The sequence below is a fragment of the Emys orbicularis genome, chromosome 1 (genome assembly GCF_028017835.1).
Source record: "Emys orbicularis isolate rEmyOrb1 chromosome 1, rEmyOrb1.hap1, whole genome shotgun sequence".
NCBI classification, from domain to species: Eukaryota; Metazoa; Chordata; order Testudines; family Emydidae; genus Emys; species Emys orbicularis.
In genome coordinates this window covers 32,415,867-32,441,514 of record NC_088683.1, presented here as the reverse complement: position 1 = coordinate 32,441,514, position 25,648 = coordinate 32,415,867, and the positions used below count along the sequence as shown (strand labels likewise).

The 25,648-nt window shown below is 41.4% G+C and overlaps 1 protein-coding gene across 1 annotated transcript in view; it reads right to left on the bottom strand.

Annotated features, from left to right (window-relative positions):
• The window catches only part of SLC2A13 (solute carrier family 2 member 13), a 358,865-nt gene that overhangs the window by 39,427 nt on the left and 293,790 nt on the right, over positions 1 to 25,648 (bottom strand). The window contains exon 7 of the mRNA XM_065421661.1: positions 20,579 to 20,704. Within this exon, the coding sequence (XP_065277733.1) occupies positions 20,579 to 20,704 (126 nt within the window). The remainder of the gene's footprint in view (positions 1 to 20,578; positions 20,705 to 25,648) is intronic.

The window sequence follows — 25,648 nt, the reverse complement described above, 5'->3', positions numbered from 1 at the left end:
GCGGATACAGACGAACACGGCTGCTACTCTGAAACCTACACTACAAGTGTCCATCAGGAGAAAGATTCCATTCTGCCGAATAGACTTTGCCACTTAACAAAACACAAACCTTCACATTTTTTTTTCAAAATAAAGAAAAGTATTTTTTAATTTAAGATTTGATTTGGTTACTTTAGTAATTCCACAGTATGAAACCCTGCAAGAGATCTTCTACCAAGTCAATTTGTCATAGAATGGTAATATGTTTAAGAACATAAGAATGGCCATACTGGGTCAGATCAGTGGTCCATCTACCTCAGTATCCTGTCTTCTGACAGTGGCCGGTGCCAGATGCTTCAGAGGGAATGAACAGAACAGGGCAATTATCGAGTGATCCATCCACGTCATCCAGCCCCAGCTTCTGGCAGTCAGAGGTTTAGAGACATCCAGAGCATGGGGTTGTGTCCCTGACCATCTCGGCTAATAGCCATTGATGGATTTATCCTCCATGAATTTATCTCATTCTTTTTTTTAATCCAGTTATACTTTTGGGCTTCACAACATCCTCTGGATGTTTAAATTTGAATGTTAAATTTGATGATTAAAGTCAGTATTGAATGAATGTGAACAAAAACTGTTTGATGCCTTTTCCCAGTAGAATTCATTAAAGGAGATTTAAAAAAAATCTGTATTGAGAGATGAATGTTACAGATGAGCATGAACCAAAGCCTCAGATCTTATTCCCCTCCTCATTGCTGAGCTTTAGAGCGGTTCATCCATAAAACCCCAGCTCCAAATCAGCTCCTTCTGTTTTGGGTCTAGGTCTGATCCAAAACAAAATGGGCTCCTCTTCTCCAAAGGTACCTGCTCCCTCTCACCCCATCAGACCCATTCCCAGCAGTGATGAGAATGATAACTCCTCTTTCATCTCAATGTTGGGAGAGCTACTCCGGGAAGACAGCAAGGAGGAGAGGCAAAGCTGCTATCTGGAGTAAAGATAACAGCAGGCAGGGGAGCTGATTACCAGCAGGCTCCTATGTGCATTATATCTACACAGGGGCTGTTTTTCAGCTTTCTCCACCATGTATTTTGGCAGAGATGTGGTATGAGAATTTGCATGATCCCCCTGTATCCTAATAACATTGAGAGTGGGATTGGGAGTTCTCTTATGTACTCTGGAAAAGCTGGTTGGATTTTTTGTGCTCCTTTGTGTATCTGGGCAATGCTAAATTTGCTTCTAGGGTTATTTGTTGTTTGTTATTCCCCACATAAGCTTAGTAGCAGGGCAAGAATTATTTAAAAGGGAGACAAGATTAATTTCCTTCTACTCCATCATAAGGGAGCAGAGGACAACTGAAATGTGTCAGTCCGTATTCCTGCAGGATATGAATCGAAATTCGAGACACAGAGCATTGTCCTTGCACTGGTACAGAGTACTGATTTAAACATCTTGGCATATAAATTATTATAACCCAACGTTTTACTCATATAAGGCACAATTTGTGGATACTTTATATTGAGGGCCACTTATTTTCTCCTATTCCACAGCTACTTCAAATGTTATAGAATTTGAAGCTGTTCTTACAATTACCAAGAAAAACTGCCAGCAAGGCACAAATCTGTCTCTTCTCTTTCCCCTCCCTTCTTCCTTTGTTCTTTTTTCAAATGATTGTTCAACACTAACTAGCATCTCTAAAAGAATAAAAAGATAAGTGAAGAGGAGGATGGAAGGAAAGATTTAAGAAAGGAATGAATTGGGGGAAAGGACAGAAGATTTTATCCCAGGAACAGAAACTCATTATTACATTGTGATTGAGTGGGATTGTCAAAAAGCACTTAAGTGACTAAGGACTACAAGTCCCAATGAAAGTCAATGGGATTAGCCAGGGCTGGCCTTACCATGAGGCGAACTGAGGCAGTCGCCTCAGGTGCCAGACTGTGGGGCGGCGCCACTAGGACCCAGAGTGTAGAAAATTGTGTCTGCTGCTGGTGCATATGCATTCTCTCTGCTCTAGATGCAAAGAGATGGTGGAGTGCTGTGCTGGAGGAAGGAGGGCACAAGAGACATAACAGGCAGGCAGGAGAAAAGGTGAGAGGGAGTAACAGAAAGCAGCAGGAGCTGCAGGGAGAGAGAGGAGGAGGAGCCTCTTATGTACCTCTCTAGCACCCCCAGGAGCCTGCACTGATTAACAGCAGCTTCTCAGGTAGCTTCCTGTTTCCTGCTGCTTCCCTGAACCCACTTGAGGAGAACAGTCAACTGAAGTAGTAGGAGCCAGTTAGGCCCTTAAGACGCTGATATCTTCCCTCACTCAGACCCTGCTACCAGCCTGCTTATTTGTCCCCTTCAACTGAGTGTTGAGATCCACTATAGCTGGCACAGAACAGCAGTCATGAGTGAAAGAAGAAAACACCCCTCTGGGGCAGCATTCAGAAAAAGAAAGCAAAGGAAGCTTTTCTACCTAAGCAGGAAGGAGCTCTCCTGAGATACATAGACACAAATGTTCACGGTGAGCCTTCCGGCCCCAGTGAGGATGTGAGTGGTGAGGAGATGCCTGATCTTCCAGTCAGTCAGAGTGCAGGTGACCTGGCAGCTACTGCAGCATCCATACCTCCATCTCAAATGGATGTAACCATGCACATTCCTGAAGAAAAGTGTAGATCAGAGAAGAGTGTGGTGGAGGCGCAAGAAACAGCTGCTACTGAGTTTAGTTCCTTAAGTCTAGATGATCCAGGACTGTGGACCCACTTGAGCAGTAGCCTGAGGGACTTCCTTGTACTGCATGGGCCACAGCAAGTGAAAAACTTCATGTTCCCCAAAGACAATGAAAATAGAAGTTTCCATCCAACACATTACTGGTGTGAAATCCCCAATGGTGACAAAGTGGAGAGGCCATGGCTTATGTACTCAAAAACCCAGAATGCTGCATACTGTTTTTGTTGCAAAGTCTTCCAGTCTAATGTTCCAGGCACATCGGGTTCTACAGGAACAAAGGACTGGAAAAATACGGCTAGAAATCTGGCATGCCATGAGAAGGCAGCAAATCACCAGAGAGCATTCCATAGGTGGAAAGAGCTTGAGATGAGACTAAGGTTAAAGGCCAGCATAGATGATCAGCATCAAGAGAAGATTGCATCAGAGTTTCTTTACTGGCAAAATGTTCTGAAAAGGCTCATTGCCATTGTGAGAATGCTTGCTACCCAAAACCTAGCACTGCGTGGCACTTCAGATCAGCTGTATGTGCCAAACAATGGAAACTTCCTTAAAATTGTGGAGCTGATGGCTGAGTTTAATGCTGTATTCCAGGAGCATCTAAGAAGAGTCACCACCCAAGAAATGTACACACACCACTACCTTGGAAAAACAATTCAAAATGAGATCATAGAGTTACTGGCAACAAAAGTCAAATAGAAGATTGTTGCAGATCTGAAGTCAGCAAGATATAACTGACTGCACACCTGACATCAGCCATATGGAACAAATGACTTTAATGGTTCATTTTGTAACAACAACAGAACCTAGTGAAAATGTCCCTGCAATGGTGACTGTCAGAGAGCATTTTCTAGAATTTATTGACATTGATGATACTACAGGAGCTGGTATGACAAATGTGCTTCTTAAAAAGATGGAAGATATGGGAATTGCAATAGCTGACATAAGAGGTCAGGGCTACGATAATGGTGCCAACAAGAGAGGAAAGAACAGAGGAATGCAGACACGAATCCGAGAGTTAAGCCCTCGAGCTTTTTTTGTCCCAGGCAGTTCTCATTCATTGAACTTGGTGGTCAGTAATTCAGCCTCAGCTTCTAATGAGGCTGCTGAATTTTTTAATGTAATTAAAAGCTCTATGTATTTTTCTCTGCATCAACTCATCGATGGCAAATGTTGAAGCAACATCCTCTCTGACACTGAAACCACTGAGTGCCACACGATGGGAAAGTCAAGTGGAGGTGATAAAGCCTATCAAACACCAAATTGGGAAGATAGATGATGCCATAGTTGCCATTATGGAGGATAATGCTATGACAGGAACTGTTCGTGGGAGAACAGTGGCAGAGGGAAATGGAATCACCAGAAACATAACTTCAAATGTCTCTGTGGCTTAGTGTTGTGGCATGACATACTGTTTGAAATAAATGTTGTAAGCAAGAGACTCCAAGGTGTTGACCTTGATATATCTGGAGCAATGGAACAACTGGACAAAGCAAAGTCATACCTACAGTCTAACCCAGGGGTCTCAAACTCAAATGAGCGCGAGGGCCACATGAGGACTAGTGCATTGGCCCGAGGGCCGCATCACTGACACCCCCCCTCGCTGCCCCTGGCCCCGCCCCCACTCCACCCCTTCCATGAGGCCCCGCCCCGCCCCGTCTCTTCTCCACCTCCTCCTCCAAGCGGTTTTAATAATATATGTACACTCAGTAAAGCCCCCCCACTGCACTGGGCTGCACGACCACTCCACCCCTGCTCTGCCTCTTCCAGGGGTGGCAGGTTTGTAGAAATTTTGGTGGTGCCCAAAACCTCCCCCCCCAAACTCCGCCCCCACCTGCCTAAGGCTCTGGGAGGGAGTTTGGATGTGGGAGGGGGTCTGGGGTGCAGACTCTGGGATGGAGTTTGGGTGCTGGGTGCAGGCTCCAGGCTGGAGCAGTGGGTGGGGGTGCAGGCTCTGGGATGGAGTTTTGGGGTAGGAGGGGGTGCAGGGGTGAGGGCTGTGGGGCTGGGGATGAGGGGTTTGGGGCATTGGAGAGGCTTGGGGCATTGGAGAGGCTCAGGACTAGGGCAGGGGAAGGGCAGCCTGCCCTGACCCTAGTGGAGGGAGGCACTAGGACCCTGCGGCAGCAAGTGATGCCGGAAGCCGGCAGAGCAGAGCGTTAGCTGCAGGCTCCGGGGCAGTGAAGGGGCAGCAAGTGAGGCCACGGGACACTCGGGGGAGGTGCATGGGGGAGGCAGGTGGGGCCGGGGGAGAGACCCGGCCCCAAACATTGGGGAGCAGCGCACGGGGAGCTTAGCTGCCACATAAAATAACTTGGGGGGGGTGAGGGGAGCTTGGCTGCGACAGGAAATAATTGGGGGAGGGGCCGCGGGGAACTTGGCGGGCCACAGGGAAGAGCTCCGTGGGCCGCAAGTGGCCCGCAGGCCGCGTGTTTGAGACCCCAGGTCTAATCGGTCAGATGAGGGATTTCAAAATGTTCTGAAGAGTGCACAGAAGTTGGCAGAGGAACTTCACACTGAAGCTATTTTCCCACCCATTCAAGAATACAAGAGTCACTGAAGAAGAAGACATTTTGATTACGAGGCACACGATAATCCCATAAGAGACCCCAAACAACAATTCAAAGTTGAATTTTTTAACGAGGTGCTAGATTGTGCAATACAGTCAGTTGAAGAAGGTTTCATGCAGCTCAAGGAACACAGCAGTATATTTGGGATGGTGTATGATATTCCAAAACTCCTCACTCTACCTGAAGAAGACCTACACCAGCAACACAGAGCACTAGAGACAGTGTTGACACATGATGACATGTGCGATATTGATGCGAGTGATTTAGGTGATGAACTGAAAGCCCTTTCAAGATACATTTCAGCAGGATCAACTCCAAAGGCTGTTCTGGAATATATGTGCACAAATAAGATGACCACCCTCTTTCCAAATGCTTTTGTTGCTCTGCGCATACTTCTAACACTTCCTGTAACAGTTGCCAGTAGAGAACGCAGCTTCTCGAAGCTGAAGTTAATAAAAACACATCTACGCTCCACAATGACACCGGAGAGACTGGTTGGCCTTGCAACCATCTCAATAGAGCATGAGCTGGCCCAGACTGTGGACCTTCAGGAAGCAGTTCAAATCTTTGCAACCAAGAAGGCACGGAAAGCACCACTTTGATTATTCAAACAGATAAAAATGCCAGTGTTTACTATGCAGACAAGAAAAGTTACATTTGCTGTTCAGGCGTCTGAAAGTTAAGTATCAGAGGGGTAGCCGTGTTAGTCTGAATCTGTAAAAAGCAACAGAGGGTCCTGTGGCACCTGAGGTTCTTACCCACGAAAGCTTATGCTCCCAATACTTCTGTTAGTCTTAAAGGTGCCACAGGACCCTCTGTTGCTTTTTGAAAGTTAAGTGTTACTTAAAATTTTTGAACAAAGCATTTAAAGTTGTTAGTTCTCCTTTATTGGGGTAGGTAGCAGAGCAGTACCATGAGAGAAGTAGAACAGGAAGAAGGCAGAATTGAGACCTTTCAAAGTTTTGGCCCAAGCGAGGGGGGTATAGGGGCATCATTTGAGCTCCCCGCCTCAGGTGCCAAAATGTTGTGGGCCAGCCCTGGGATTAGTGCCCCTTAAATCACTTAGGCATTTTTGAAAATCCCACCCACTAACTCATTTTGATCTAGAACAACAAATCAGTGAATTTCAGAACCACATCTATGTGTTAAATTATAAAAATTTTCCCGTAACCTTCTAGATGGTGAACAGATTTCCCTGTTTACTGGGAACATCCTGGTGTCCTGGCCAATTAAACTGAAACCAGATTTTGTTCCAGTTTCTCTCTATGGAAAAGTCCAATAGAATTTATTTAAAAATTACCTCCTTTCACAGAGGAATCATCCTACGAAGCTTAATAGAGAATCATATCCCAACTATAGAATTCTACGTAATGGTTCAGGAAACTTACAAAAAGGATATTATTCGCTATTAGAACATACCACAGAATCTGGCCCATCCCAAAACAAAAAAATATTCCTATTGTCTGAGACACTTTTACAATCTGGGGAGTTCTAGGATGGGGAATGATCTACATTTATAGAATATATATATATAATCTCCATGTTTTATTTTTAATTTAAGTTTCTATTGCCACCATCCTGACCATTTGGGAGCTGATATCTTCTCAAACATTCATGTTGAGGCTTTAACAAAGAGAATAAAATGCCTCACCATTTTCCTGAGTCTAAAATGTGTAGAAATACACCAAGGGACTGATCTGAAGCCCACTGATTTCAAATGGCTGTGGATTGGACCCTAAATAACTAATGGATGTCATTTCATGCTATTCAAGCTTCACACTGTCTCTTCTGGAGTGGCCATGACAGCTTCCAGCACTGGATTATTATTTCTGTTACAGACTTATACCCTTCATAACTTACTTGCTACAGCTGTTTATTTCGAATGGAACACAGTGTCTTGCCTGGAATGAACCTGCAGCCTGGCAAGACATGAAGCATTTATAGAAGATAGTTGAGAAAAGTTAGTGACTTGCTGCTGAGGGGTTTAATGAAACAAGGGGCAATAACATATGCATATTCATAAAAGGCCTTCCCTTCTGTACAGCAGAGAATAAAATGCAATACTGCACACAAAAAGATTATGCCTCTTGACTTCATATATGCTGTACCTATACACATACTATATTTTTCTGATAATTATTAAGTGGCTTCAGGCATCTGAGAAAAAGACAAAAAATGAAGTCCCCTTAGATTTTCTGAAAATAAGACAAGATACAAATGTTACCCCACACAATAAAGAAAGGCAGAATTGCTTTTCCTTCCCTTAGGAAACATCAGTCTTCTGCAGCTGAGTATCAATGGATTAGCAAATTAAATATCCTTTTTCTACCATATACAGAGGTGAGAAAATACTAGCTTGTTTTCAGGTATTGTACTCTTATACCTTATTAAAATCTTGCATGGAACATAAGGCTCTAACAAAAAGTTAATAAAATTATTTGCTAACAAAGAAGATCCTTCTGGAAGAACAGCATAAGATATTCTACACTTTGAAATTTATTTCCTTTGTTTCCTCCTATACTGTGAATTGACATTACTCAACTATGCACTTAAGAAATACACAGGTTAACAGTGGGAAGAATAAAAAAAAGATGTTCTAGACACTAAAATAAAAAGTAAATTCAATAAAAAAAAATTTGATGATTAAACCGAAGTGTGTTTTAGTGCAACCTATGGGTAATACTTGTACCTGATTAAAAATTATGTAGGTTTTATGGAATAATTTGCTCTGCCATTTTACCAAAAAGGGCATTTACTATTAGAACCCATGTGAATAATAAGTAGGATTGCAATTTTATAATGATAACTTTTAAGAAAAATCATGGGAAGACCATGATGAAAAGGGCAAAAGATATAGGAATATAATTAAGTCGTTATCCAAAGTCACATAGATTTTTTCCTAGTTTTCTTTTTTCAATTCCATATGTGTAAAGAACGTAGAACAAATTAATAAGACTCCCTCACAGATATTATATATCCCCATATATACAGAGAGGGGAAAATACAATAACTTAACGGTTATTAAAGCTTCGCCTGTCTGGTTGTGCAACACAACAGCAGTGCCCCTTGTTTAAGGTTCAGTAGAATAGTTCAGCAGTTCTAGCACCAAACACTTCTTCTACGCTGACCATATATTGTTAAGAGTGAAATCATAAATTCCTAGATAAAGCAAAAGTCTCTTAACCAAACAATATTTCTGCATATGGCTTTGCGATAAGTAAAACAAAATTAAGACTTTAAACAATTTAACCTTCTGTATCAATTTTTATTATTAAACAGTGACAATGTTAATAGACCTGTCATTGCCAGCTGCATTTTCAAGATAAATTTTTTCTATTGATTTATAGCCAAAGGAGCATTCCAGAAGATATAGGACTTCACTTTAACCTGAATTTTTAAGATTTGCTGGGAACAAAACTAACAAGGAGTAATATTCTTCCATGAAAACGTTGACAACTGCTTTGTCTTTCCATATGTTTGAGTTGCTGGCTGACCCCCTGTAATCTTGACTTCATCTTTGACTGCCCTCTCTTGACCCACATACCCAGGGCATACCTAAGGCCAAGTCTACACTACAGACTTCTGCTGGCACAGCTGTCGGTCAGGGGTGTGAAGAGGTGTGATCCTTGACTGGCTGTGCTGGCAATAGCCCTTAGCGAGGATGCAGATGCACCAGCACCAGCAGGACTGCACGTTTACCAGTATAGCTTGTTTCGCTTGTGGGGCATAGTCTTCTTATACTGGTACAAAGCCCAGCTTTGCTGGCATAGCTGTGACCTATACTGGTAAAGCACTCCTTGTGTAGACATAGCCTAAACCTTGCCATTTCTTCCTGCATGACATCTGCAAGATCTGACCTTTCCTCTTTGCCCACTGTCAAAACTCTTTTTCAAGCCCTGAGCATCCCATGCCTTGACTCCTGTAATCTCCTCCTCTGTGGCCTCAATGATTCAACCTTGCCCCACTCAAATCTATTCAAAATACTGCTACCAAGATCATTGTCCTGACTTGTCGTTCTGTCTAGATCACCTCCCCCTTTTTATGCCCCCTCTGGCATTGCAAACACAAATGTCTTATCCTCACTTCCAAAGCCCTTCACAACTTTGTTAGTGCAGAACTACCTGACCTTTGATCTTATCATGAGATTGATGTCTGCCTTCATTTTGCCGCTGACACCAGCGTCAGTAGCCTGATTCTCTGATTCTCCAGCAAGCACGTTCATGCTTTCTCCCATGCTGCCCATACAAGTAGGAAAAGCTCACAGTTGAAATCCTGAAGTCACTTCAAGTCCCTCCTCTTCCATAATGCATATGTAACCCACACACCTCCTGGGTGTGGTGTTCTGTCCCATCTAGTGGCACTGAGACTACTTAAAGAGAGAGAAAGCAACTGATGAGTCTGCTCTACAACCTTAGCTAAGAGGCAGTTGACTTTTAGCTCATGTGGTAGAGTCTCATGCACTAAGCTCCAGAGGACCCCCGTTCGATCCCGATGACAGGGGGTCTGCCAGCGTTACACATACAGTACACAGCAACCTGATACTGACTAGGAAAATGGTGAGCTGCCATTGTTAAGCCTGATTGTCTAAGACAGGAGTAGGCAACTGGTGGCACGCGTGCCAAAGGTGGCACGCAAGCTGATTTTCAGTGGCACTCACACTGCCCGGGTCCTGGCCACCGGTCCGGGGGGCTCTGCATTTTAATTTAATTTTAAATGAAACTTCTTAAACATTTTAAAAACCTTATTTACTGTCTCCTCCAGCTGCGACCAGCTTGTTTGTCTCATCCTCCCTTTATATCTTATCTTTTAGACTGCAATACATCTGAGAACATGAGAATTTTGCTGTTGAATTCGATTCACCACTAATTTTTCTCTGACTTTACCCAAGGAAGAAAAATAGCAATTTGGGAAGTAGTTAGTGAGGCTATTTTGAGCACTCGCCTAAGCAGTGCATCACTTTCTGGGTCACTTGCAGATTTTTTTCTTTGAGGGAAAGATTCTAACAGAGATGGTGGTGATTTTGGTTCGTTATCCTTCCATCTGTCTGGGTACTTATCTTCCATCACCATAGTATCTCAGCACCTCACAACCATTAATTGATTTTATCTTCACTGCACGCCTCAGAGGCAAAGGAACATCCCCATTTTATAAATGAGAGTCTGAGGTACAAGGTAGCTTAGTGACTTGCTCAGAGTCACATAAGAAGTCTGTGGCTGAGCTGAGAACTCAGGTCTCCTTATAACTGCACAGCAGACTGTGCTTTGTGATCTCTTAATTGCTTTTATTTCAGCAGCCATTTTAAGATAAGATAAAACAAAACAACAACAGCACCCTGCCCCCCAACGCTCCCACCCCCCCTCGGTTCCAAGCATGGATTTATTTATTTCTTCTGTACTCTCCCCCCCCGCCAAATTTTTTTAAAAATCAAGAAATCTATATCTTCTGTGACAGTTCTGACAACCCCCCTGCCTTCATCTGAATTCTTTATGTATATATATGAAAACTCGATGTTTTATTTTAAAAACTGTTTAAAGGGATACTGTCAAAGTTAACAGGCCCAACAGGTAATCTACCCTTAAAGTAAATTAAAAAAAAAAAAAAAAAAAAGTTACCCTCAGCTGACAGATTTTTCAGGGCTGACAGGTCAGGATGGTTAAAATATAGGGCTGTCGATTAATCGCAGTTAACTCACGCGATTAACTCAAAAAAATTAATCGCGATTAAAATATTAATCGCGATCAATTGCACTGTTAAACAATAGAATACCAATTGAAATTTATTAAATATTTGTGGATGTTTTTCTACATTTTCAAATATATCTATTTCAGTTAAACACAGAATACAAAGTGTACACTGCTCACTTTATATTATTTTTTATTACATATATCTGCACTGTAAAAATGCTAAACAAAAGAAATAGCATTTTTCAATTCACCTCATACAAGTACTGTACTGCAATCTCTTTATCATGAAAGTACAATTTACAAATGTAGTTTTTTTGTTATATAACTGCACTCGAAAACAAAACAGTAAAACTTTAGAGCCTACAAGTCCACTCCCTCCTACTTCTTGTTCAGCCAATCGCTAAGAGAAACAAGTTTGTTTACATTTACAGGAGATAATGTTGCCCACTTCTTAATTACGTCACCTGAAAGTAAGAACAGGCATTTGCATGGCACTGTTGTAGCTGGCGTTGCAAGATATTTACGTACCAGCTGTGCTAAAGATTCACATGCCTCTCCATGCTTCAGCCATCCTTCCAGAGAACATGCTGATGATGCTCGTTAAAAAAAAATGTGTTAATTAAATTTGTGTCTGAACTCCTTGGGGGAGAACTGTATGTCTCCTGCCCTGTTTTACCTGCATTCTGCCATATATTTCATGTTATAGCAGTCTCTGATGATGACCCAGCACATATTGTTCATTTTAAGAACACTTTCACTGCAAATCTGACAAAATTCAAAGAGGGTACCAATGTGAAATTTCTAAAGATAGCTACAGCAGTCGACCCAAGGTTTAAGAATCTGAAGTGCCATCCAAAATCTGAGAGGGACGAGGTGTGGCGCATGCTTTCAGAAATCTTAAAAGAGCAACACTCTGATGCTGAAACTATAGAACCCAAACCACCAAAAAAGAAAATCAACCTTCTGCTGGTGGCACCTGATGCAGATGATGAAAATGAACATGCATCGGTCTGCAGTGCTTTGGATCGTTATGGAGCAGAACCCGTCATCAGCATGGACACATTTAGCGCATCTGGCATGTAAATATCTTGTGACACCGGCTACAATAGTGCCATGCAAATGCCTGTTCTCACTTTCAGGTGACATTTTAAACAAGTAGCAGGCAGCATTATCTTCTGCAAATGTAAACAAATTTGTTTGTCAGAGCTATTGGCTGAACAAGAAGTAGGACTGATTGGACTTGTAGGCTCTAAAGTTTTATATTGTTTTATTTTTGAATGCAGGGTCTTTTTGTACATAATTCTACATTTGTAAGTTCAACTTTCATGATAAAGCGATTGCACTACAGTACTTGCATTAAGTGAATTGAAAAATACTATTTATTTTGTTTTTTATAGTGCAAATATTTGTAATAAAAAATAAATATAAAGTGAACACTGTACACTTTGCATTCTGTGTTGCAATTGAAATCAATATATTTGAAAATGTAGGAAACATCCAAAATATTTAAATAAATGGTATTCTATTATTGTTTAACAGCACAATTAATTGCAATTTATTTTTTTAATCGCACAATTAATTTTTTTAATCGCTTGACAGCCCTATGAAAATACCCTCTACTCTGCTGGCCACCTAACCATAAATGCAACAGGAACAGCAGGTTTATTTGTGATTGTGGACCTAATATACATATTGCTTTGTCCTGTTGTTCTGCTGCCTCACTCTGTTAATAGTTAGTGGAGACAATATTGAAGTATACATCCACGATTTCTAAATTTCCTGCTACCTCTTAAGAATGGAAGCTGTCAGGATCAGCATAGGAAAAATGAAAGTGACTCCATACTCCATCCTCAGAAAAAGGATAGTTTGTCAGATTTTAGGCTTCATAGTGAAATTTGAAGAACCTATAACAGTAAAAAAAACATTTTTTCATTTCTATTTTCATATTTTCTTGTATTTTATACATGACTATTCTGCACAATGTATTTACTCAAATGGGACAATATGGCCATGTTGTTATTTTAGGACTGCACCAATAATGGTGATTCCTACTGTACAAAGATCTGCAGTTTTCAGCTTTTGGCAAATCTGCAATTAGACTAGCTGTATTCTCTTCAAGTCTCTATTTACTTAATTCAGAAAATATTTTATTCTTATTTCTGAAAATGATCCAGTGAGAAAAAAAAGTAATAAAATACTGTTTTCTGCAGCCTATTAAGGCTGTGGATATTTTAGTTGACTGAATAATTAGATGAGGGTCACATATCCCAGAAAGGAATCCCTCTAGGGGTACTTGATTAGTTAATGTACTCCTTCTGTGTGTTAGCAATATGGCAGATCTAGTTAGCCTCTTCAGTTAATTATTCACTCTGTTGTGCTACCATTTTAAAAATACAGGAGCAATTATATTCATGCCTGTAATCTATTAACCTGAGGTCTCCGCAAGAGAAACAGATTCCCCAATACTTCAGTTTTTACTAAAATAACTTGTAAATGCAAATCTTTATAGAAAGGTTCTGAAGATTGCAGTTTCACTAATAATATTTTTACTGATACTCCCTGTAATGCAAAACAAGCAACTTCATTTGAATTGACAAAAACTTCATTCTCAGAGTATTTACTGATCTCAGATTGATGTACAAGGGGGATTTATGCATCTAACTCCTATGAAGAAACTGAGAGACTCACAGTTTTTAAATATACAAATACACACATACATTTTAATCATAAATAAAATGTCTTTTAAAAAGTGATTCATAGTATACCTGTCATACATCAGAAGCTACTATACAAATTGATCAATGGCTTGGAAAGCTGAGTAATAATGGGTTTATCACTGTACTGGACATGAAAATAATACAGAAGGGTCATTTACAAACAGCTAAAGGACCCTTTGCTAATAAATCTCCACCTGCTGAACCCTCCAGGAAAATCTACTATCTCCACGAAGAAAAAAAGTATTTAAATTGCTTTTCAACAATCTTATCTGATATGTACTGGTCCAATAGAAAACATGGGATGAATTTACAACTTTCCAGAGTCTTTACAAAGCCTTTTAAATATTTTCTCTAAAGTTTCACCTACAGGCAGGTAACCAAGATGATCAGTAATACCTAAATCTCTTTGAAATTAAACAAACTTTTAAAATGTCCCCATAGCAGGAATCTATTTAGGATTTCTAGTCTCTCAAAGTCTGGTCTCTAATTGTCCAATTTACTTTTTGATGAACAAGGATACTTTAAAAAACTCAGAATAGCGAACTTGCATTCTTGGAGGTGTGCCAACAACACCCTTATAGCCAACTGGCTACAAAAGTAAAATGCACATAGCTCTTGCTAATGCCTCCCTCCCTCAGTGCTAATGCACTATCTAGCACATAAAGTCATAGCCATGGGTGCTGATTTGTTTCTATCCACAGGCTGACTGTGTCCAGAACCAATCAAGGGGGCTCACATGCACAGTCCCACTGTATTGAGGATACAGATGTGTCAAGAGTAACTACAGGTCTCATTATTTCCCCCCCTCTGCCTTGTAGAGATAAAGTCTTACATATTTTGACAATTAAAAGTCTCTCCCTGTTGCCCTCTGGATTGGCCTTGGGGTAGGAGTGTAGATGAAATGCACAAACAGAAGTCACATTGTTTGCAGTGATAGACTTTCCCTGGTTTCTCTGTTAGGAAGTGAAGGAGCAGTTCAAGAGAGGCAGTGTGGTCTAGTGGATTAAGCACAGGTTTAAGAATAATCAACTCCACATGCTGGGCCCTCACTTCTCCCACAGAATGTGTCTGGTAGTGATCTCAAGATTCCCACTCCTCTTCCTTCCTTTTACATAAAATGAATCAGTACAGAACAATCTTACAAACCAACCCCAAAATATTTGGTCTGGCCTTGGGAACAGTGGTGCGATCACTGTACGCAGGAGTCTGGAAGGTTGGCGGTGCATGCAAAAATTGTTTTTCAGGCCCATACAAAAATGCCAAGGCCTGCCGTGTCTATGCTAATGAGTTAGATGAGCTGTCCCTCTATGTTTCACCCTGCAATATACCTGACATATGAGTCATGTTTATGTAACAGATCAAACATGCAACATCTCTTCTAGCCTCTTCTCTGTGGAAACTCACCCACCTCCCAATTCCTTGTTGTCAACCAGACAGTTATGCTGGCTGCACATTTCTCATGGCATACATTTGGGTTGGATTTATTTTTGTGGGTTCTTTTCATCCCCTGGTGCCACTGTCTGCCATGGGGTTCCCTACATTTGAGAGAATCAATGTATCATATTTTTCCTGTAAAAACATTTTGATACTCCAATTTTCTTCTCAGGTTTCCATGGCAACTTCTGCAACATAAACAGCCTTGCTGGCAGTCTCAAGGGACTGAAATCTCTATCTTCCTTTCCTCCACCATACAGATATTCTTGATTTGGAACATACTGTACTTGTGAATAATTGTCATTCACTGAAAACACACATGCAGTGTTATTGCTACAAAATAGGAACAGAGGAAACATTTAAAAAATATCTATAGTATTCTACAGAAGTAGTCCAAAACATTACAAGTTACAGTAATTTTTGATGTTTAGGGGCCATTACTGAAGAATAATGCAGATTTTGTTTTTATTTAAGAAAAAAAACAAATGGCGGGGCTTTCTATAGGTCATTCGAGTCTTACACAGTCTGCCAGCCATGCCTTACTTAGGGGAAGAATACTACCAACTTGTGAGTGGGAATCATACCTTCAGAAGAGATATGAATGTACACTGCAAAGAAACTATATATGTGTATGAACTGGAGATACTGACAGAGTACAGAATTTCTCTTTGGGATCATCTAAACAGCTTTCCATCTTAAATATACATAGGATTCTTAAGGGGATTGTGCCGACATCAATCCAGCTTCAGACAGAATAACTTTATCAAATGAAAAAAAAAAAAAAAAGACACATATTGAAGGATGCAGTGGAAGGCAATTTCTGCCCTAGTGTCAGTATGTACACACTACATGAGGGTACCGTTTCTTAATAAGAAACTAAATGTACTGCTATTAGATACCTATTGCTCTGAATAACAATTTTGGGCCTAATTCTCAGTCCTTACTCAAGTTTAGTGAAAATTCTACCTCTTCTCGTTTTACAGAGATTTTTCTGCACAGGGAGCCCAGGATTTGAGAAACCAGCAAAGGGCTGCACTAATGTGCACTTAGGCTAGCTTGGAACCCCTGGGGATTCCCTGTGAATCATCATGCAGCAGGGACCTGGGAGCAAACAGGGCCACTTTCCTGGTCCATAGCCATTCCCCTACGTGTGCGTATGGGGGAGAGTGTGAGGAACTGTGGTCGCTACTCCACCACAGAGGCTAGAACAGAAGCCACTGAGTGGCTCCAGTGTCACTTCACATCCTGCAGGACCTACCTTTGGAGAATTTCCCCAGCACACAACCTCAATGCAATGGGGCCAAGATTTGGGGCTAGCAAAAGCTGTACATGGTAAATGTGGAAATGAGGCTACATTTTATAGACTTATAATGTGAGTGTATGAGTAGGGGTCAGAGCTGGGCAAGGGTCCACACATCAGGGACAGTAGTCGGTGAGCAGGGGTCAGAGAAATCGCTAGAGCTGGGTTCAATAAGCAAGACTCAGGGTCAAAGTCAGGTCAGGGTCGCAGACCAGAGATCAGAGGTAGTACCAGACTGGAATCGGGAGGCATGATCAGATTCGGACTGGGATCAGAGAAGAAAGGTCAGGAGCCAAGATGAGGTCTGGAGTTACAGCAGGCCTGAAGACTGTATTGTTGCACAGAGAACTTCCTGCGGCACCCTCCAGGCTTAAATAGTGTGGATGGCCAATCAGGGGACCACAGGGTACTGTCACTCCAGATCCCTTCAGTGGTACTTCCTGTGGTGCCTAATCTCCACAGTGCTCCCTGGCTGTGGCTCTGTATGACTTCCTGGTGGCATTGTGAGAATGTCAGCTGTTCCAGGCTCTGCAGACCCAGATTCTCATCTCTGCATCCTTACATTACCACCCTCTTCAGGGGTGCCCTCCCTCTGGGTGGGCACTGAACCTGGTTTATGCGGGTCGTCTTGATGAAACCTTTTTACTGGAACATGGACATGGGCAGCAGCTTCCCAGGAGTGTTCTTCAGGACTGTACTACCTCCCAGCCAATTAGGTAGTACAGTCTCCCGCTCTGCAGTTTAGAGTCCAGTATAGCGTGGATTATATATGCCTCATGCCCTTAGACTTGGATTGTCAGGGGAGGCTGTTGGGACTGATCAGGAAAGGGGTCTCTCTAGAAAGCTTCAGGAGGGATACATGGGAAAAAAACCATACATAGGATTCTTAAGGGGATTTTGCAGGGCCCTGTACAGAAGGCAGTGGCCCAACCCGAGCCTGGAGCACAGAATTCTCTTCCTGGGACTGTGCTAACTGCTCAAGGAGTATCTGACTTTCCTCTAAGAGCTGTGCCACCTGGAACTGCAGCAGATGGTTCTTGGTTTGGAGTTGCATGACCTGCTCCTGCAGGTCTGGTGCACCATGGGGTCCAATGGGTGATGGTAGACCCATCCCTTCCATATCATTGTTAATGGGCTCCTGCAGAGGAGGTTGGAAGTGGGTCTAGGCAAACTGTAAGAGACTAGGGCATAGGCGGTCTGGTCACAGCTGGGCTGGGTCCACACATCAGGGACAGTAGTCGGTGAGCAGGGGTCAGAGGAATCACCAGAGCTGGATTCATTAAGCAAGAGTCAGGGTAAAAGTCAGTCTGGGATTGGAGACCTGCGGTAGTACCAGACTGGAATCGGGAGGCAGGATCAGGGTCAGAGTCAGGCTGGAGTCAGAGACCGGAGATAGTACCAGGGTAGAGTCATGAGGCAAGAGTCAGGGTCAGGCTGGGATTGGAGACCAGAGATCAGGAGATGAGGTGAGGTCTGGAGTTGCAGCAGGCCTGAAGTCTCTGTTATTGCCCAGACAACTTCCTGGGGCACCCTCCAGGGTTAAATAGGGTGGCTGGCCAATCAGAGGGCTGCAGGGTACTGTCACTCTGGGTTCCTTGGGAGGTACTTCCTGTGGTGTCTATTCTCCACAGTGCTCCCTGGCTGTTGCTGTGCATGGCCTGCAGGTGGCACTATGGGGATCACCTGTCCTAGCTCTGCAGATCTGGATTCTAGTTCCCACATCCTTACAGTGAGTACTGTAGTAGGTTTTCCTCCTCTTAGGCAGGATTTTCAGAGTAACTATAAACCTACATGAGTCTAGTTCTCTGGTGAAATGTTTAGATCATTGCCTTTACAATAATTTCTCTGATAGAACAGAAGTATTTTTTACCTTCATATCTTATTTGTGTCAACAGACTTTGTAAAGAAGAGTACTATGGAAGCATAAATCAGGAATATAAAAGATTACAGATGCCCATTTCATTGCAAGTTAAACAAGAAAACTGCTTAATAAATAAGTTTGATTTATCTAGCAATTATCTGTAACAAGTTTATGTCTCCATTTAAGTCTTACTGTATACTATTACATCTTCTCTAGCTACAGAGATGGTACTTAAAATGGTAGAGTACATGAAACAAAGGTTGATCCTGAATATGAAGAAAGATCTATTATGACAAATAAAGGAATATGGGAGCTTCTCTGAAAATCAATATTGTGCAAGCAACAGGGGAGATATTCACTATATGCTCAAGAGCATGATGTAAGGCTCTGTAGGACTAGAACCCAGGTCTGTTGAGCCTGGGATAGTTGACATTCCCACATCACCACTGGGAGGCTGTACAAAGCCCAATCCAAGGAACACTCTGGAGATTAGGCACCACAGGACGTACCACCTAATGATCCATACTGACAACACCCTGTGGCCCTGTGTTTGGTCTCTGAGCATTATTTAACCCTGGAGGTTGCTTCAGAAAGTTGTCTTGAACAATCACACAGGCTTCTGGACTGCTGTGAATCCAGACTACACCTCACTTTCTGATCTCTGGTTTCCAACCCCAGGCTGACTCTGACCCTGACTCTTGTTTATCAGTCCCAGTTCTAGTGATTATTCCAATCCCTGCTCGCTAGCTACCGCTTTGTGGCCATCCTTGACTGGTGAACACCAGCCGAGACTGCCTACACCCTGGTCCCTTACACATGAGATTTTATAGCCTTTATTTTAGATTTATTTTTTTAAATATATGTTTTATTGGTCACAAAATTATCCGACCACTTTTAAAATCAAGCCACAATATGGTGATGCAGCAAAGCAGCAGTGATGCTTTTTCATAAGTGAATAAATACAATATCCCTCGATCTAATGGAATCATATCACTCACCTCTATGCCTGGAACGGCCCAAGAGATTGGACATAACATTTTAATGTATAGAGAAGAAATATGAGGTCCTTTTTAGAGACACTTTACACTTATTATTTACTTAGTTTGATATTTTCATTTCCTCTGAGCCCTGGGCAGTTGTGACTCATCATAGCTAAGGCACCTGATTTTGAAGTTGGAGAAAGACAAAAAATAGCTCCAATAAAAACTTTTAAAACTTTTCTAAAACACTTTTATGGAACATGTGGCATAAGCAAAATACATGGTAGTGAGATGAGGTAGAAAGGTTTTATCAGCAGTCATGGATGACCTATATAATTCCCTTGTGGCTTCACACCATCCCAAACTCATGTTGATACAAACTTTACACTACACTATCACAGGTTCTTGGTCATAAAGTGATTGCCTTATAAAAGTTAAAACTATACAGAATCTTTCTAAGGGTAGGGAAATGCTTTGCTACCTCATGCACAAGGGCATGGTAACTGCTGATGTTTTAGTGGGAACCTCTCTGTGTGTATACATATATATTCACACACAAGCACAAGGTATACAGTGTTGCCACTTTAAAAATGTGGGAACCCACAAATTCTTGCACACACCATGCAGCTGACATTTTAGACTTGTTCAGCTGAGTGACTAGGCCTATCAGCTTTGCCTTAATTTTAAAATGTTTGAACAAAGGTAAGGTTTAAAGAAACTATTTTAAAAGAAAATGAAACTTCACAGCTTCAAATGCAACTGGAGGGCGTGGGAGGAGGGGAAATAGTCTCAGAAGAAAAAATCCAAAACAGCAGGGAAATGAAAAGTGTCCTTAGAGTTGGTCCTAGTGGTTTGCCACTCTCTTTGTGTTGCAGCACTTAAACATATGTGTGTACAGCTGTGTCAATACACAAACATACCCACTATATCTTGCCTTTTTAGTCACTTCATCTGAGCAGCACAGAAGGCTGCATAATTAATGTATTTCAAAGCTATCATTCAGTCATAGCACGAGTACTAATTTTTCATCGTTCTTTGCAATTAGTGTTCCGAAAAATCTGATGTGACCTTTAAGGCAACCATCACAAGTACTTCACTCCTAGACAGCTTTTATTTTCCTTGAAAAATGAAGTCTACATGGGACCATTTTCACACTGGAAATGCATATTATACATTATAATGAAATAATAATGTCAAAAATACCAGTCAAAAGATCAATTTTCTGGAAAGATGTTTAAGAATACCATTTTCAATTAAAGCATAAATGCTCACAGCAGCCTGAAATTAAATTCTGATTGAGGCAAGTTATGAATTAAGGAACATAAACTCTCAAAGTGACATACCTGCCCCATGCTGCTGCCATTGTAGATTCTTTCTTAACCGGAACACATGAGGACTCAACAACATTTGACTTGTTCAGTTTGTAGCAGAGACCACAGTCTGGATCTAGCATGCATCCATTACAATAACTGAAAGAGAGAAACAAACAGACACGCTAAACAATATTTTCTTTACCTATACATGTGAAGTGAAACACTTACTAAGAGTTTGTACTGAACATGCTGATTTAAAAGCATGAAGTTGTTAGCCCAGGGGTAGGCAACCTATGGCACGGGTGCCGAAGGCGGCACGCGAGCTGATTTTCAGTGGCACTCACACTGCCTGGGTCCTGGCCACCGGTCCGGGGGTCTCTGCATTTTAATTTAATTTTAAATGAAGCTTCTTAAACATTTTAAAAACCTTATTTACTTTACATACAACAATAGTTTAGTTATATATTATAGACCTATAGAAAGAGACCTTCTAAAAAGGTTAAAATGTAATACTGGCACGCGAAACCTTAAATTAGAGTGAATAAATGAAGACTCGGCACACCACTTCTGAAAGGTTGCCGACCCCTGTGTTAGTCTTTTCTTCTTCTGTGCCACATTCTAGTGAACGGGCGGTTCTGTGTCCCCTATCAGTGCTATTGTGAATAGTAAAATAATGCATACTAAATTGCAGCTGATCAAATACTGGGGTTCTAGGAAAATACACGTGGAACATTTTTGGTCGAGAAACAGAGAAAGTACCTGTAAGTGTATGAGAATGGTGAAGACCCCAGACATAGAAAAAGCAAATCTCACCTAATCTTTATACAAAGGTGAGTAAATGAATCAAATGATTTTAAGAGGAATTTAACCAGAAGCTAAATTTAATTAAAATCTACATGAATAAATAACTGTGACATATTTGTACATTAATCTTACATACCAAATGGTTAAAATGAATGGCTAACACACAGTGACAATTATAGTTACAATGCCCATATATGTTGAATCCTTTTAAACCACTGTATGAGAAAATAATCTTGCAGAAAGAAAATAGTAGCTGTATAGCTATTTGTTTCATAGCCTCTCTTCTACAACATAAAAGGCAGGGAAGAAGAACGATGGTCCAGTGATAAGGGTGGTAGTTTGGGCCTTAGAACAGTGGTACTCAACCAGGGCCCCAGGGCCCCCTGGGAGGACGTGAGCAGGTGTCGGGGTGGGGGGCAGCAAACAAGGCCAGCATTAGACTCGCTGCAGCCCAGGGCAGTAAGCTATAGCCCCACCGCATGGGGCTGAAGTCCAGAGCTATGAGCCCCACCACCTGGGGCTGAAGCCGAAGATTGAGCAATATAGCTTTGTGGGGGACCCTGTGGCATGGGACCCCAGGCAATTGCCCTGCTTTCTACCCCCTAACGCCAGCCCTGGCTTTTATATTCAGAAAACCAGTTATTGTGGCAAAATAAGAAAAAGGTTGAGAATCCCTGCCTTAGAGGATCAGCTTCAATTCCTTGCTCTGCCAAAGACTTTTTGTGGTGGACTTGAGCAAGTCACTTAGTCTCTCTGTACCTCAGTTCCCATCTGTAAAATGGGGATGACAGCACTTCCCTATCTCCCTGGGGTGTTGTGAGGCTATAACACATTAAAAATTATGAGGTACACAGATACATATTCCCTATTATCGGAGTAAGTACCAAAGAGATAGTGTAGCCTGTCCTTTCCCCACCCCCCTCCACTATCTCTCTCAGCAGAAAGAGAAGAGCAGTGGCATAGACATAGAATAAAAGAAGCATGCTGATTTTTTTTTCCTTTCTAAAAATTTATTATTTTTAAATTAATATATTTTTTTATTCTAATGTGGCTTCTGGAAGTTGAAAACCCAAATTTTATCCTGCCTTTGGGAACTTGGTAATGTATATACTGCAGCTTTTGAATCAATAATATAGCATCTAAATACAAAATCTGACTGCTTCAAGTGTTGTGGTCCCTTTCATATTCATGATTTGATCTTTAAAGTTTACTTGCATATAATTAGATGAATAGATCATGTATGGTATTAAAAGCAACAGTGAAAAGGAAAAATAAGCTGAACAACTAAATAAACTTTCTAAAATAAATACCAGCAGTAAATAATAGTAATAATAATAATATTTTTTCTTTTAAAAAAGCATGAACAAAATAAAAAAAAGATAGCTGTGCTGTTTGAATCAAGTCTACCAAAAAGGAACATACTTTTTCTTATGAGACATGCTTTCAGGACAGAAATTCAGTTATGTTTTGTAAGTCATTTAGGGCTGGGATTGTCTCTTTTCTGCGTTTTAGAGCACCCAGCAAAATGGGGCCCCAATCTCAAACTGGGCCTTTGGACACCATCATAATAGGGGAGGGATAGCACAGTGGTTTGAGCATTGGCCTGCTAAACCCAGGTTGAGAGTTCAATCCTTGAGAGGGCCACTTAGGGATCTGAGGCAAAAATCAGTACTTAGTCCTGCTAGTGAAGGCAGGGGGCTGGACTTGATGACCTTCCAATTCTATGAGATAGGTGTATCTCCATATTATAATATAAATATTTACTTTTGTTGCTATGTTTCAGTTGCAAGAATTTGAAAAAGCTTACATCCTAACACCACATTACTCCAGGTAAAGTATTTTGGAGCATTTAGAGTTTTTTATATGGATTTAAAGGAGCAAACTGTAAAAGTATATAAAAGTTACTGTTACATTTACCTTCTTAGGGGCCTGTGACCCTGCACTGACCCAGCTGGAGTTAATCGCACACTGTGGGCTGAAGAGGCCATGCCCCCTCGCCCCTGCTGGGCATGCTCAACCTAGAGACAGAATATAAAAGGGAGTGGCCCAGCTCAGTTTGGGCTGGCTGAGCAGGAGAGTGGACACATGCTGCCAGCTCCTGCCAGAGAATTACTGGAGCGGCCGAGCCAATGAGATCGATGGTGGAACCCCTGATAACCCCGGAGGACAAGAGTGAGCTGGAAGGCCAACACCCCATGAGAACTGACAGAGCAGAAACCATGGGTAGGAAGTGACCCAGGGAACATGACTGTTAAAACAGGAAACAGAGCTGAACCATGGACTACTGGTTTCACAGGGTGCTGGGTCGAGACCCGGTGTAGAAGGATGGGCCCGGGACCTCCTACCATACCCCACACCTACTGCAGTGTGTAGGCACTGCTCAAGGACTCTGGCCACTGGGCCACACTGCCCCTGAGAGCAAGAGCAGCCCTGAGGACTCTAGCCACTAGGCCGTGCTGCCCCGAGAGCAAAGGCAGCCCCGAGGACTCTGGCCACTAGGTTGCGCTGCTTTGCTTTGTAGACTAGGACAGCAGTACCTAGTCTAGCCACTTGAACCATAACCCCTATTTTGTCCCATGCGACCAGACACCCCATGACGGGATGTATCTATGCCACGACAGTGCCATGTCTGCAGTCCTTACTCACATGAATGACAAATGCTGCAGGAATGTACCCTAGAATGTCTTCCCTCTCTGATCTTTCAGAACCTGAATCTGCTGACCTGCAGAGCACAGTTTAAGATCTTGTTGAGGCTTCTTGGGATGGTGGTACATAATTCATGGCATGAGGAGTAGAGATGCATTGGAGAATCTGAGGGGGTGACCTGCAATTTATTTGTTCTCTCAAGCTCTACGAAGACTCCTGTCACTGAGCAATTAACATTTTTTTTTAAATGAAGGTAATTTCCATGCAAAAACTTCATTAAACTGTTAGGCTGTACATATTTATCAATTACTTAAGGAGGGAAAAATAAGACAATGTTGTATTTATCCTAAAATACAACAGTAAAAAGTCTGGAAATTCCAGATTAAAATTAAACTTTAAAAAAATCCAACATCAGAAAGTGTCAATATATAAAATTAAGGAGACTGATCAGCTCTGCCCCGTATCACAAAAAAACTAGAGGAAACAATCCTAGTCGTGATGTGCATTTTCATCATCACAATGACTCAGAAAAACTGACAAGTGATCTAACTGTACTACCTTCCTAGTGCAGATAGACTAACTGTACATTCAAATTGTGTACTCCAATATCCCTCAGTTTCATAGGAGAATTAAACCAACAGGCAGATTTAGGGTATTTAAGAGGTCCATAGCTGCAGGGTTAAAACTTTACTTCTCAACGTCCTTCAAAATTGCCATAAAAATGTTTTTAAATTGCATTCAGATAAGATGAGTATGCAGGGTATTAGGTTGACAGGAGCTGGGGGCAAAGTTAAGGTTGTTTCAGTAAGCTTAACTGTGCACGTCTATGCTTCATTAAGTTTGGGATTTCTTTAAAATGTAAATGTTACCCTAAAATTTCCAGACTGTTGTGTTTTTGAGAAAATTAATATTTGTAAGGACATTTTCCCTTTATATAACACATAGTTATTTACAACCTTAGCTAGCTTTAAAATTTTTTTTGCCTGGGATTAATCTATTAAATCAAATATTTTTTTACAGAATGATATAAACTGCAGAAAAGATGACAGTTTTCAAAGAAAGAGGTAGTAGAGGGATAAATCAACTTTCCTTCACTCCTCCTGATATATAAAGACACACAAATCTAATAATTTGTACAACAGAAATAGAAAAAACTTTCAGGGAGAAGTCAATTTGAAAGGTAATTTCATCATAAGAATATTTCTCTTACAAGATTTCATGAGAAAAATGTAGCCCTGCAATTATCAATTGCAAAAGGAAACAATTCCAATATTATATTAGAGAGTCTTAATTACATTTTGTAAACTACTATTTGAGGCAGCAACGGTCAACAACAAAAACAGTTGACAGGAACAGAAGACTTCAAATAAAACAGGATAAAGAGTTTTTAAAAAATCGTAAAGGGGTGTATGTGTGGGCATGGAGATTTCACATATGGCATATAACGGGTGTATAAAAAATTGCATGACCTACTAGTGAAAATGATGCTGTGATGACAATGGAAGGCTATATTTTGGATTTTAACATTGTGATAACACATGCCATATGATTTCTTTTTAAGTGTGAGAAAACCCTCAAACTTAATACCATAGAGACACAGTCTATAGACTGTATCATCTAGGCCAGTATCCTGGCTTCAAAAGTGCTCAA